General features: G+C 46.0%; 1 protein-coding gene across 1 annotated transcript; it reads left to right on the top strand.

Annotated features, from left to right (window-relative positions):
• Positions 1-282: 282 nt before the first annotated feature.
• On the top strand, positions 283-11,321 carry LOC121538574. Its single transcript, XM_041846714.2, has 5 exons — positions 283-846; positions 2,993-3,181; positions 4,902-5,049; positions 9,874-10,038; positions 10,154-11,321. The coding sequence occupies exons 1-5, from the start codon at positions 762-764 to the stop codon at positions 10,533-10,535; spliced, it is 969 nt and encodes a 322-aa protein (XP_041702648.2). The 5' UTR covers positions 283-761; the 3' UTR covers positions 10,536-11,321.
• Positions 11,322-15,598: the final 4,277 nt, after the last annotated feature.

Genomic DNA, 15,598 nt, shown 5'->3' on the forward strand with positions numbered 1-15,598 from the left:
TTGATGCATTACATCATGCAACAGTAATACTGTAGGTACACCCTAAGCACAGTCCAGATATCTGAGGCTTATAAATTGCATCTTATAAGAAATACAAAATGTGACTACTTCCAAATAGCTTCAAATGACTGGTTATATGCTTAGTGCTATAAACGACAGTATATAGTACCATTGTCATAAAGTCTAATGTGTGCACAAACAGATCATCAAAGGCGGGGCAATGTGAGAAAATCACCTCTAGCCCACAAACACACAGATTACTCCTGCATTGTGAACTGAAAGGAGGAACTCACTGCCAACCATAGCGATCCTATTACATTACTTAATGTAGGCCTATTCTAATACCTAATTATATGCTGCCAACCTTCGGAGCGCCTTGACAACAAGCCTATTACCGTGACATCAAGTGATATTCGGACATAGCCTACACACCGATTAGTTTAGCAGAATCTCTCAGACAAAGAAGGACGGATTTTGCTCGGGACAGTCAGTGTGTTCCCAGAGCGCAGCGCGACAAGCCGAGCCGATACACCAACATACATTGATAGGTTGCTGGAGGGTCCGTGTGCCTGGGAGAAAGAGACCGAAAAAGCAAACGCGTGAGCACGCACAGGCAGTGAGACAAAGTGCGAACACAATCCAGCACAGTGACCATAATTCTCCAGCTGTAGGCTACGGTAGCATCCTCTTGTGCGTCTCCTTGTCGTTTTTACGCGCGTCTTGGAGGGGTTGTCGACCGTTGAGTAGATTACACGTCCGAAATGTCAACGGTTACAGCTTCGGTGGTTGATGTTTCCAGAACTATTTATTCAACCAAAAACGGCAACCGTGGCCGTAATTATACAGGTAAGTGAGCTTCAGGATCTATCCAGTGTGGTCATAGATGTCATGTCATTAGTACAGTGCCTGAAAGTAAAGCTTTATTGGAGGCATTATGAATTTGTTTAATGGATTTGTTAAATATAGCTGCAAACTGTGTGTGTATACCATCACAGAATGGACCTACCAACATGTAGGCTAATATTTTGGGAGAAAATGCACTTCATGACACACAAATAGCACTTCATTTATATGATGTATCTGTACTCAATGAATTACATTGCAGGAAAACATCATTAGGCCTACTTTCTACAAGCTACGCAGCATATGTTTACAAACTATCCTATGACAACAAAACATAAATGGAATAAAAGGTCTTAATGTCTTATAAGATATGGTTTTAATGGAATAATAGAGTAGCCAGCCGATGTCTATTCTGAGCCTGTATAAGGGCAAAACAATGGAAAGGGAAAGTGAGAATGTGTTCCTATAGATCACATGGTCTGAGAAGCTGCAGGTGGCTTTCAGAATGCATGGTTTCTTAGTTTCACATCAACTAACACTGCAGTTGTACTGAGCTAGGATGTACAGCCACACTTTTAAACACACACATACACACATGCTCACTCCCACACACACGCTCGCACACACTCACACACACACACACACACACAAACACACACACACACACACAAACACAAACACATTCTCACTCCCACACACACGCTCGCACACGCTCACACACACACACACACACACACACACACACATTCACACAAGTTACATAAAATTGGAGTCCTTGTGTACTAAATAAATGTTGCATAAATATGGTGTTTTCTGTGGATCTGTTCAGGCTGGTGAGGTTTCATCATGGCCTTGTAAGACCTAGCAATATAACTCACCCTGCCAGCCCAGCCCAACTGACAGAGAACGGATATCTTTGATCAGAAATCTATGAGTCAGACTGCTGGAGAGCACTGTCTACCTGCCCTGCAGAAATGATGGTTTATGAATTAGCCTACCACCCGATAGTCAGTCAGCAACATAACTCTCTTGCTTGCTGACTCTCTATGTCTCTCTCTCTTTCTCAGTCACTCTCTCGCTCTGTCTGTCTGTCTGTCTGTCTGTCTGTCTGTCTGTCTGTCTGTCTGTCTCTCTCTCTCTCTCTCTCTCTCTCTCTCTCTCTCTCTCTCTCTCTCTCTCTCTCTCTCTCTCTCTCTCTCTCTCTCTCTCTCTCTCTCTCTCTCTCTATCTCTCTCGCTCTCTCTCTCTCTCGCTGGCATTCAAAGGAATACTCTCATGAGACTCAGAAGTTTTGGAATTTACTAACGCTATTTCAAACTTTATCTGAATTAAAACAACTTGGTTCCTCTTTCAGATACCATTGAGTTCAGAAAAGTAGTTTCTTGAACATGTAGGGCCTCTTGTGGTGGCAAGGAGACAATGCAACAATTTATACAGAATGGTAATAGGCCTAGGCTACATGATTTCACAGACAATGTCCCTAAATTACATTTCCATTATACTCTTGAGGTGATGAGATGAAAGTGTTCCCAGTGAATGTGTTACTTGTTATATTAACCAGTTACAGTAGCACAGCCAGTGTAAAAACAATTGACTGAATACACTTCACAGGATGTGACAGAGCTGTTTTGTTTATCCACAAGCTGTGGCTTACTTTGATTCCTTCCGAAATACACTCCTGTATATTTGCATTAGAGCAGTGTCATTCTGTTAAGGGTCATAGTTCAGTGTGTAAACCAGAGCTCACAGCGGGAGTCCATTTTCCTGCAGCACTGTGCTGAGTCTGATAAGCAGCTGTTTAACATGGCCACAGATGGGACCTGAGTTTCAGCCAAGCTAGCAGGCCTTTTATTTAATGATTTATCATGTTTCCTGCTTTGATACCATCAACATTAGATGCAGCAAAGCGCAGGGCTGCAGATGTGGTGTGTGTTTTTGTCACGCAATACTGAGCAGCCCCCCAACGGGCTTCTATGCAGAGTGTTCTGTAATGTAGTGTTCTGTGCTGAAGGGACACAGCAGCATTCCATTGTGAGGGTTCCATGTGGTACGCTCTCCTCTGAAAGTTCTATTGTGGCTGTTCTAGTTTGAGTTATCTGTTCTGCTCACATATGACTGTATATACCATAGTTACCATCTCCCCCTCCAGGCCAGTGCACGCCCATGCCCCTGCCCGCGCTGGGCACCCAGAAGATCATTCAGGGGAATGGCACCAATGTGGGGACGGTGATCACCCTGCAGTGTCCATCCAGACACCGTCTGGTGGGGGGCAATGAGGTATCCTGTGTCTGGGACAGCAACAGCACCCAGTGGTCAGGAGGCTCTCCCTGGTGTAAACGTATGTATCTGGGTCGTTCCACGAAAAGAGTGCCGTTGATATTGTATGTAGAAATTGTGCACCAATATAGAATTTTAAAAGCCTGTTATATTAAATGAAGTGCCCTTTAATATGAATAAAGGCTTGCTAAAGTCAAGTGCCAAAATTCAGCATTTTGACATGGCCCCCCGTCAAACCTGTGTCACTTCTAGGAAGATTTTATCACCATCATTGTAAAGCCCTCGTTATTTTGTTGCTATGACAAAGTCATTTCTGAAGATTATTATTCATTTAATGTGATTAGTGATTAATTTACGTCTGTCCCTCATTTTAAGGTCAACCCTGTTACGTTTTAATATGGTGAAACTATTGAAAAAAAAAAAATTCTAAACAAACATTGAACATCTAATAGAGTAAAAGCAGGTGAGCTGGTTCTACACTTTTTGGCTATTTTCTGGTGTTTTGTGGTGGAAAACTGAGTGGGTCGAGCATAACACGTCACCCCGTGACCCATAGATAGACAGGGTAGAAATGTTTTAACACATTTCTTTTTTTGTGTGAAGCTTACATTCAATTGCCACTGCCTGTTGCACACAACAAGCTTTCATTGCCCCTGTCACAAAGGGATTTATGGCTGATTTAAGAAGAAATCGTCAACTCTGTTACAGTCAACCCTGTTAATATATTTGGCACTTAATAGGCACTTACTATATTACATATTTTCTATTTAACCTCTTGAGATGGGAAAACATGTTTTTTATTAAGTTGAACATCTGCTCTTTATGACAGAATGTTAAAAACATTTGTAAATGTTTTTAAAGTTACACTTCTCAAAAGGCACCGAATTAGTGGAATGACCCATCTAATGCTGAGAGGATACTCACACACTGATGTACCACTGGGCTTTACTTGTAGGTGTGGCTGTCCATAGTTACAATATGTTAGTATATGGCAGGGTTGGTCTGAGGACACCAGTGCATGCAACCCTTTAGGACATGTTGTCATAGAAAATGACATACCAGCCAGCAATCAAAGCACTCAGCATTAGTACAGTGCCGGTTATGTTTGTTCTTGAAATATTCATAGACATCCTTTTCATATTTATAAGCCGCTTATGTAAAGCATATTTGTATTCTATGAGGAACAGAAGTCCAAATGAGAGACTGTTAGGTTTGTCACTCTCTCACCCTTCTCCATCTGACTCTAGGGAGTCAGCTCTGCTGGCCAATCAATGGCTGAGAGCATGTGAAGACAGCCGTCACTTCAGTCATACATTATGGATGAGTCAGACTCGGCTTTATTGTGAAAATGAAAGTTGTCCTCTTAGGAAAGTGTGTGTGTGTGCGTGCGTGCATGCATGCGTGTGTAGGAGTATATTAAAGCTTCAGAATGCATTGAGTGTAAAAAGTGCATGGATTGCAAACTGCCCCAGAGCTGTGTCTGCCTGCCTGTCAGCCTCTTCATTATTCTGAAAAATAGGAATATAGAGGAATATATTGGAGATAGTTTTATGTGCTCTCTGACCATGGGCAATGTCATGTAGATGTCAATGGCATATTTAAGGTACCATGATACCGAGGTACTTAATGATGTCTATTATAAATGGATGCAATACACTTAAAAAGGCATTCAAATATATTATATTTCCATCACTTTCTGGAGAGATTTGTTTTTATATATCTTGTTTGTTGTCTGTAGACAGATCTCATCAATTAATTGATCATTTTATATTTTCTCCCAGCGGTGTCTCCATCGGAAGACTTTGGGTTCCGTGTGGCAGTGGTGGCATCCATCATCAGCTGTGCCATAATCCTCCTCATGTCCATTGCCTTCATCACCTGCTGTTTGCTCGACTGTGTCACGGAGGAGGAGAAGAAGAAGGAGAAGAGGTGAGAGGAGAGATGGTGAGGGGAGAGAAAGAGAAAGAGAGCAGAGGAGGAGAGGAAGAAGGAGGAGAGGTGAGAGGAGAGATGGAGAGGTGAGAGGGAGAGATGGAGAGGTGAGAGGGAGAGATGGAGAGGTGAGAGGGAGAGATGGCGAGGTGAGAGGGAGAGATGGAGAGGTGAGAGGAGAGATGGAGAGGTGAGAGGGAGAGATGGAGAGGTGAGAGGGAGAGATGGCGAGGTGAGAGGGAGAGATGGCGAGGTGAGAGGGAGAGATGGAGAGGTGAGAGGGAGAGATGGAGAGGTGAGAGGTGAGAGGAGAGATGGAGAGGTGAGAGGTGAGAGGAGAGATGGAGAGGTGAGAGGAGAGATGGAGAGGTGAGAGGTAGAGATGGAGAGGTGAGAGGTAGAGATGGAGAGGTGAGAGGGAGAGATGGAGAGGTGAGAGGGAGAGATGGAGAGGTGAGAGGGAGAGATGGCGAGGTGAGAGGGAGAGATGGTGAGGTGAGAGGGAGAGATGGAGAGGTGAGAGGGAGAGATGGAGAGGTGAGAGGGAGAGATGGCGAGGTGAGAGGGAGAGATGGCGAGGTGAGAGGGAGAGATGGAGAGGTGAGAGGGAGAGATGGAGAGGTGAGAGGTGAGAGGAGAGATGGAGAGGTGAGAGGGAGAGATGGAGAGGTGAGAGGTGAGAGGAGAGATGGAGAGGTGAGAGGGAGAGATGGAGAGGTGAGAGGGAGAGATGGAGAGGTGAGAGGGAGAGATGGAGAGGTGAGAGGTGAGAGGAGAGATGGAGAGGTGAGAGGTGAGAGGAGAGATGGAGAGGTGAGAGGGAGAGATGGCGAGATGAGTGGGAAAGATGGAGAGGTGAGAGGGAGAGATGGAGAGGTGAGAGGGAGAGATGGAGAGGTGAGAGGGAGAGATGGAGAGGTGAGAGGGAGAGATGGAGAGGTGAGAGGGAGAGATGGCGAGGTGAGAGGAGAGATGGAGAGGTGAGAGGGAGAGATGGAGAGGTGAGAGGGAGAGATGGAGAGGTGAGAGGAGAGATGGAGAGGTGAGAGGGAGAGATGGAGAGGTGAGAGGGAGAGATGGAGAGGTGAGAGGGAGAGATGGAGAGGTGAGAGGGAGAGATGGAGAGGTGAGAGGGAGAGATGGAGAGGTGAGAGGAGAGATGGCGAGGTGAGAGGGAGAGATGGAGAGGTGAGAGGGAGAGATGGAGAGGTGAGAGGGAGAGATGGAGAGGTGAGAGGAGAGATGGCGAGGTGAGAGGGAGAGATGGAGAGGTGAGAGGGAGAGATGGAGAGGTGAGAGGGAGAGATGGAGAGGTGAGAGGGAGAGATGGAGAGGTGAGAGGGAGAGATGGAGAGGTGAGAGGGAGAGATGGCGAGGTGAGAGGGAGAGATGGAGAGGTGAGAGGGAGAGATGGAGAGGTGAGAGGGAGAGATGGCGAGGTGAGAGGAGAGATGGAGAGGTGAGAGGGAGAGATGGAGAGGTGAGAGGGAGAGATGGAGAGGTGAGAGGGAGAGATGGAGAGGTGAGAGGGAGAGATGGAGAGGTGAGAGGGAGAGATGGAGAGGTGAGAGGTGAGAGGAGAGATGGAGAGGTGAGAGGGAGAGATGGAGAGGTGAGAGGTGAGAGGAGAGATGGAGAGATGAGAGGGAGAAATGGAGAGGTGAGAGGGAGAGATGGAGAGGTGAGAGGTGAGAGGAGAGATGGAGAGGTGAGAGGGAGAGATGGAGAGGTGAGAGGTGAGAGGAGAGATGGAGAGGTGAGAGGGAGAGATGGAGAGGTGAGAGGAGAGATGGAGAGGTGAGAGGAGAGATGGAGAGGTGAGAGGGAGAGATGGCGAGATGAGAGGGAGAGATGGAGAGGTGAGAGGGAGAGATGGAGAGGTGAGAGGGAGAGATGGAGAGGTGAGAGGGAGAGATGGAGAGGTGAGAGGGAGAGATGGAGAGGTGAGAGGGAGAGATGGCGAGGTGAGAGGAGAGATGGAGAGGTGAGAGGGAGAGATGGAGAGGTGAGAGGGAGAGATGGTGAGGTGAGAGGGAGAGATGGAGAGGTGAGAGGGAGAGATGGAGAGGTGAGAGGAGAGATGGAGAGGTGAGAGGAGAGATGGAGAGGTGAGAGGGAGAGATGGAGAGGTGAGAGGGAGAGATGGAGAGGTGAGAGGGAGAGATGGAGAGGTGAGAGGGAGAGATGGAGAGGTGAGAGGGAGAGATGGAGAGGTGATAGGGAGAGATGGAGAGGTGATAGGGAGAGATGGAGAGGTGAGAGGGAGAGATGGAGAGGTGAGAGGGAGAGATGGAGAGGTGAGAGGGAGAGATGGAGAGGTGAGAGGGAGAGATGGAGAGGTGAGAGGAGAGATGGCGAGGTGAGAGGGAGAGATGGAGAGGTGAGAGGGAGAGATGGAGAGGTGAGAGGGAGAGATGGAGAGGTGAGAGGGAGAGATGGAGAGGTGAGAGGGAGAGATGGAGAGGTGAGAGGGAGAGATGGCGAGGTGAGAGAGGGAGATGGAGAGGTGAGAGGGAGAGATGGAGAGGTGAGAGGGAGAGATGGCGAGGTGAGAGGAGAGATGGAGAGGTGAGAGGGAGAGATGGAGAGGTGAGAGGGAGAGATGGAGAGGTGAGAGGGAAAGATGGAGAGGTGAGAGGGAGAGATGGAGAGGTGAGAGGGAGAGATGGAGAGGTGAGAGGGGAGAGATTGAGAGGTGAGAGGGAGAGATGGAGAGGTGAGAGGGAGAGATGGCGAGGTGAGAGGAGAGATGGAGAGGTGAGAGGGAGAGATGGAGAGGTGAGAGGGAGAGATGGAGAGGTGAGAGGGAGAGATGGAGAGGTGAGAGGGAGAGATGGTGAGGTGAGAGGGAGAGATGGAGAGGTGAGAGGGAGAGATGGAGAGGTGAGAGGAGAGATGGAGAGGTGAGAGGAGAGATGGAGAGGTGAGAGGGAGAGATGGAGAGGTGAGAGGGAGAGATGGAGAGGTGAGAGGGAGAGATGGAGAGGTGAGAGGGAGAGATGGAGAGGTGAGAGGGAGAGATGGAGAGGTGATAGGGAGAGATGGAGAGGTGATAGGGAGAGATGGAGAGGTGAGAGGGAGAGATGGAGAGGTGAGAGGGAGAGATGGAGAGGTGAGAGGGAGAGATGGAGAGGTGAGAGGGAGAGATGGAGAGGTGAGAGGAGAGATGGCGAGGTGAGAGGGAGAGATGGAGAGGTGAGAGGGAGAGATGGAGAGGTGAGAGGGAGAGATGGAGAGGTGAGAGGGAGAGATGGAGAGGTGAGAGGGAGAGATGGAGAGGTGAGAGGGAGAGATGGCGAGGTGAGAGAGGGAGATGGAGAGGTGAGAGGGAGAGATGGAGAGGTGAGAGGGAGAGATGGCGAGGTGAGAGGAGAGATGGAGAGGTGAGAGGGAGAGATGGAGAGGTGAGAGGGAGAGATGGAGAGGTGAGAGGGAAAGATGGAGAGGTGAGAGGGAGAGATGGAGAGGTGAGAGGGAGAGATGGAGAGGTGAGAGGGAGAGATTGAGAGGTGAGAGGGAGAGATGGAGAGGTGAGAGGGAGAGATGGCGAGGTGAGAGGAGAGATGGAGAGGTGAGAGGGAGAGATGGAGAGGTGAGAGGGAGAGATGGAGAGGTGAGAGGGAGAGATGGAGAGGTGAGAGGGAGAGATGGCGAGGTGAGAGGGAGAGATGGCGAGGTGAGAGGGAGAGATGGCGAGGTGAGAGGGAGAGATGGCGAGGTGAGAGGGAGAGATGGCGAGGTGAGAGGGAGAGATGGCGAGGTGAGAGGGAGAGATGGAGAGATGGAGAGGTGAGAGGGAGAGATGGAGAGGTGAGAGGTGAGAGGGATAGATGGCGAGATGGAGAGGTGAGAGGGAGAGATGGAGAGGTGAGAGGTGAGAGGGAGAGATGGAGAGGTGAGAGGGAGAGATTGAGAGGTGAGATGGAGAGATGGAGAGGTGAGAGGGAGAGATGGAGAGGTGAGAGGGAGAGATGGAGAGGTGAGAGGGAGAGATGGCGAGGTGAGAGGGAGAGATGGAGAGGTGAGAGGGAGAGATGGAGAGGTGAGAGGGAGAGATGGAGAGGTGAGAGGGAGAGATGGAGAGGTGAGAGGGAGAGATGGCGAGATGAGAGGGAGAGATGGAAGTAAGATGGAAGGCGAGGTGAGAAGGAGAGATGGAGGAGACAGGATAGGTGAGAGGAGATAGTAGGTGAGGAGGAGCCATGACTAGTGAAAGGGGAGAAGGAGGAGAGGAGACCAAAAGATGAGACAGGACATGTGAGAAGGAGAGATGAATGGAAGAGAGGGGATTGAGAGGAAAAGAGAAGACAGGAGAGGTGTTAGAAAAAGGGGGTAAAACACACACAAAGAAAAAAAGATGGAGAGCCGTAAATGATACTATGTGGTCAAGGGGATTAATAACGATATTGAGTCCCTATTGACGCAGAACACCATTTACATTTAGCAGATGCTCTTATCCAGAGCGACTTACAGTAGTGAGTGCATACATTTTCAGACTTACAGTAGTGAGTGCATACATTTTCATACTTGTCCCCCATGGGAACCGAACCCACAACCCTGGTGTTGCAAGCGCCATGCTCTACCAAGTGAGCTACACGGGACTATACAGATGTAGGATCTTAATTTGAGCCAGTTTGCTAAATGTTTCATTAGGGCAAGTCAGGTCTGAAATTTTAAAGTGGAAATTACAAACTTTAGAAGCCTTTTTAAACCTCAAATACACTACAAGTTTGCATTTCCTGCTGTTCAGGAAAATTCTCAGCAACAAAAGAGTGATCAAATTAAGATCCTACATCTGTAAAAACCTTTCTGCGTTGCCAGGGAGACGCGTCTGTGGCACCAGCTGGAGGAAGTGGAACAGGAGGAGAACAGGGCCTCTCGCTATGGCCACAATGGCAGGAACAACAATAACAACGCCCAGGAGAAGGCACTTCCACCATGGGTCAACCATGACCCTTCAATGTGTGACAATAAGAGACCCAGCTGGTGAGGACTGTGTGTGTGTGCATGTGTGTGTGCATGTGTGTGTGCGTGAGTGCGTGCCTTTTCATGCGTATCTTCCTTGCAAAGCTCAATGTCGCTGCCTCTGTCCTCTCTACAGGTATCATCAGTACCCCTATGCTCTGACTGGTCCAGTCCCAGCCTCCACCATTGGCCCAGCCCTCAACTCAGCTCCTCTTCCCTGCAGAGGCTACAACCAGCCCATCCTCCCACACAACTCAGGCCTCTACCACAACCCAGGTCTGCCACACAATCCAGGCCTACTTCAAAACCCCATCCCACCCCAGTATCCAGGTCCATCTCGGACCGCGGTCCTGGTCCAGAACCCAGGGGTACCCCCAGGCTCAGGCCTGGTCAGGCAGTATGGAGAACAAGAGGGCAGTGTATCAGCAGTGAGCACTCCACTTCTGGAGGAGCCCTACAGGGTGTGTCGACACCCCCTCTATGTCCAGGAGCGCCCCATACGGGTCATATCCGTGTGAGGTCACAACCAGGACGTGACTGGACATAGACCACAGGGTCATGGATAAACTGAACATCAACCAACTGGAAACTATATCCAAAAGGAAAGAGGACCACCTGAATTGTTACCAAGCCTATGCCATTATCAACCAGGCACCAATGAGGCACTGACTGAATATCGCCGGACTAAATGACCACATGACCATTAATTAGACATTTGACATTGACCTGCAGTAGACCATTCAGTGACAAGGCAGCATTTCTAGGGTGCATCAGATATGTGCCTTAAACGCAGACCCTATCCCTCTGGACACTGCCCGAAGCGGAGAGTTGCACTTACAGGGACAGTCTTTATTCCATAGGAATCACTTATTATGTTGCTGCCTGATTTCACAATGTTCCTCCTGGAAATGTACAGTAGTAATAAATGTGCACAGTAAATATTTCAGTTCTGAAATGGAATGTCCTGTATCTCTGAGCCATGAACTCTAGTAATTATGATTCTGGAAAGAATCATGTTGTACAGTATTCTGCATTTTTAGGTTTGATGGTACTGCTTTGGTGGCTCAATGGATAGCATGTGTAGGCCTACATTTCCCAATCCTGTTGTGTACAATATGTAATGGTACTTAACAGTATAAATAACTGTTACATGTTATTCTGTACTATTGGAATGTAAAAGGAATTTTATGATACTTTTTTTATTTTCCTATAGCCTACTGACAATGATGGTACGTTGTGAAAGTTGATTAGTCCCACTGCAGATGGATTGACAATTAATCATGTAATAAATTCTATGTTCTTAATCTTTTCCAATCAATGAACAAGAATGTTGCAGAACCTTGCATTATAATCAGTTAGGAATAAGATTGTAAGGGAGTTTTACCAAGATAATAGAATCTAACCAAAAGAGTAAGTTTTATCTCAGTCACCAAGTTAGGATGAGAGATTTGCCATCAATAAAACAACCAATCATTGAACAGACTATTTTTGAGTTATCCAATAGACTCAATATTATACTTATGTGGGTACCATATAAAACATATATGAATTACATAGGTAGGTAGGCTACAGTGTAATTACAGTGTAGGTACACATTCTTGCATAGTTTAGACCTCAGTCGGTGACGTCACGTATTAATAGTCATTAGTGCACCACTACAGCATGGCCGGGGTCACCCCCGGCGGGGTGTGCTGTCATCATGGGAAGAGCATCAAATTAGGGAGAGCGGGAATTTAGCAAAGAGGCAGTCATTGGCGGTGAAGAGGCGACGTTTTCTTCCATGGCAGGTTAGTGAATTTGAATATAGCTTTTGGGGCTTTTGATTTATGTGCGGATCATGCGCTGCAGAGTACAATCTGTCACGACTGTCCACCATGCCTTCTCGCCACCCAGAACCTGTTGCATGCTGACCTTCTCAATCTACAACAACTCAAACTAAAGTATTGGTTGTATTTAACTTCATTATTTTACCATCATTAGAGTAGACCCACAATTATAGCAAGTACTGTAAATGTGATTTACATTTTAGTAGGCCTATATAGGCTAAACATTAATATATAGCAATTTGATACTTTGTAGCAATAACAGTAAATACCGAATGTAAACCTTGTTTCTCTTTTGCAAGGTGCATCTTACACGTAGTGTGCCCCTTGCATGGCAAGATCTATTCATGTTTCTAAAAGGGGAAGCTAAACCTCTTAAAAACGAATTCTCAGTGAAGGACTAATGCCTACAACACTGGCTTACTGTGTAGACTTGTCAAGGTGACGTGTATGCGGTGAGCTAAGTCAAGCGCAGGACACCGAGCTACTGGCAGACGTACTTTACTACACAGCAGTGGCGGCTGGTGAAAAATATTCTCGGTGGGGCTGTGCCATACTTTTTTTTCCTGTAACCATCGCGATATATTTTAACACAAACTGCAGGACAGCAGTGCTCAGTGAAACATTCAGTAATTATTTAATGCCAATATTAAAAAGTTGAGGCATTCTTACACAAAAACATATTACACAAACCCAAGCCTTTCATTTGCATTTAAAGTGAACTTTTTACCATTGGTAGTAAACAGGCAACGCAACAGGCATGCTGTCAGAACAGAGTGGAAAGTGGACAATAACATGAAATTATTATAAAGTTTATAGGAAATCTTACACTGTATAAAAGGATGTATAATATAGAAATGGATATCAAGTGGATGAACTCAAACCTTTGACTGGAAGAATAGCATACAGTATTTTATGATCATACTAAATGTGACTAATTGTTAATGTGCTCCAGAACTGCAACAATTAATTGATACAAAACAACATATATACAGTAATATTAGCAAAGACACTATTAAGACTTTCTAGAGTACCATATATAACTGGATTTTTTATGCTAAGGTCAACTATATACAAAGAAACATGCGGCCAGAGCTGCTCTGTGTGTGTGTGTCTGTCATCTTATTTGTACAGGAATTTTGCCCTGTCTGTCCTTCTGAGTGGCAAACCTCTCAATGACCCTTTGATTAAAGTCAGGAATGTCCCTGACAAGTTTCTTCTCCATGGAGAGCATGGCCAGAGCGTTCAGGCGATCCTGTGTCATGCTGTTTCTCAGGAAGGTCTTGATCCTTTTCAGTGTAGAGAAGCACCTTTCTGACTCAGCAGTTGTCATGGGGTGTGGTGATGAGGATCTTGAGGAGGCTGGCAGTCTCTGTGAAAGTGCTCTGAAGGTTGTTCTCCATGAAGAACTGGTACAGGGGGCACTGCACCACTACAAGCCTTGAACTCACTGTTCTCTAGATGAGGGACAGTTCGGTTTTGAGCTTGGCCTTGTTCAACATGGGGTACGCCTCCACGGTTGTTTCAAGCGCTGTATCGGGGGAACTTCACACTGTGTTGTGGGAACAACTCTCCGTGCAATAGTGTTGCGCTGATGAGGTGCTGGGTGAAGGAGAACCTCTCTTTGGCATGACTCAGGATGGTATCACATACCTGTAAAAGATACATCATCAGCTTTAATTTGCAATTAAGCTATTTTGATGCAAGTGATCCTGACTGACACATGCCTATGTCCAACTCAAGTATATGATTACCAAGGTGCTGATTGTTCCAGGGTTTTGGCTACATACTACCAGGCCTGAAAAAAGTTCTATGGGGAAACACTGACAATTACATCACAACTTACCTCTATAGCCAACCTCTGTTGTTCTCCTGGTCCCAGCATCCTCCGTCGCTTGATGGGCTGTTGCTGCTCGTCAGATGCGCTGTCCCCACACAAAGAGGGAATTGAGGCCCTGGGTCCAAAAATAAAGTTTAATTTGATAACTTGCAATCAGACTTCTTAGCTCACTGTAATTCCCCCTCAACACACAACCAGTGACTTATATATATATATATATATATATATATATATATATATAGACAGACAGACAGACAGACAGATAGTGTGTATATACACACAAACTATGTCTAGTAACTGCTTTTAACCTGTGATGTACATAATTAACTGATGTTATTACGTTTTAAAGCCTTTTTCTATTACATTTGTGAGAGGGATGCAACATAATTTTGTTCTGCTGTGCACTTAGCAATAAAGTTAATCTTCAATAACAACTAGGCCTCTTCTAGAAATTGACCTGGTGGACACCTGAATAATTATTACAAACTGTGTAGTACTTTCCTGCATTATTATCAACGTCTGATTGTGTCTTTTTGGACAAACACTTGTTCTCGTGGTCGAGTAACAACAACTGCGCTCCTTGGTGACGGGGTGGTACTTGGTGAGAGAGGGAGAGAGACGACCCAAATTGCGGAGTAAACTAGAAAAACGGACGTTACACATGGCGGAGTGGCATTACCACATTTAACAAACCAAACATTGAAATACCGTTATAGAAGGTAAAGTAAAAACCCAAACTGGTCTGTGCATCAATACCGGTATATAGTAATATATAGGCAACATACCGTAAATCTGTATCAATTATGTATCAGTTTTACATGTGACCCATATCAAATTTGCGCATTCACACTGAAGGAGCACACAAATGCAATGCTCATTTGGCGTGATTGTCGTGGTAACACAGGTGAAAAAAATCCTGAATGGTATCCTAATGGCAGCCATTTTGGTTAGGGAGAAATACAAACAACTCTACTGCCATACATTCCAATTAGACTGAAGGCATACAGTTGTGTCCAAATATATTGGCACCCTTGGGCTTTTCTTAAATAATTCCCTATTTCTTCTAAAATCAGTTGAAATATGAGAGGAAAAAATGGGTCTCCACACCTTTAATTATATTTCTGTAAACTTAAGTTTACAATTGTAATTTAGAAAATATAGACAAATGTCATGGACTAAATTATTGGCACCCTGGAGCTAGTACTTGGTTGCACAGCTTTTGGCCAAGATAGCTGCCAACATATGCTTATTGTAGACATCAATGAGCTTGCTGCACCTTTTCTGCTGGCAATTTGGCCCATTCTTCAGCAGCAAACTGCTGTAATTCTTCAATGTTTGAGGGTTGCACTCCACCAACTTCTTTTTCAGATCTTGCCAAAACTAATGTGGTCCCGTGTAGCTCAGTTGGTAGAGCATGGCGCTTGCAACGCCAGGGTTGTGGGTTCGTTTCCCACGGGGGCCAGTATGAAAAAATGTATGCACTCTTAACTGTAAGTCGCTCTGGATAAGAGCGTCTGCTAAATGACTAAAATGTAATGTAAATGTCTTCTCTTTCCTTTTAAAATACTAAAACAAATATAATTGTGACGGCTCTATGATAATCACTCACTTTGATGACCAGACACATTTAGGCTTTTAAACTGTTGTAAGTGAACTATTCATCTTTCTAACAGCATCTTTATCAGCCAATAGTAAATATAGTTATTTACCTGATTGTTAGCATGCTTTCTGTGAACCTCTGGACAAGTGCTTTAATGAAGACAGGGTCGATGTTCCTCTTCTGCAGCTGGCTGAAAAGCATGTCCACATTTGGCATGATCTTGTGGAACAGTGCCAGGAAAAAACAGAAAGCCTCGTCTTCGAGCATCCTCACAAAGCCCCCCGCCTCTCTGACAGTCGGGGCATCAACGTTCCCAGA

Source organism: Coregonus clupeaformis, chromosome 24 (genome assembly GCF_020615455.1).
Source record: "Coregonus clupeaformis isolate EN_2021a chromosome 24, ASM2061545v1, whole genome shotgun sequence".
Lineage (NCBI taxonomy): Eukaryota > Metazoa > Chordata > Actinopteri > Salmoniformes > Salmonidae > Coregonus > Coregonus clupeaformis.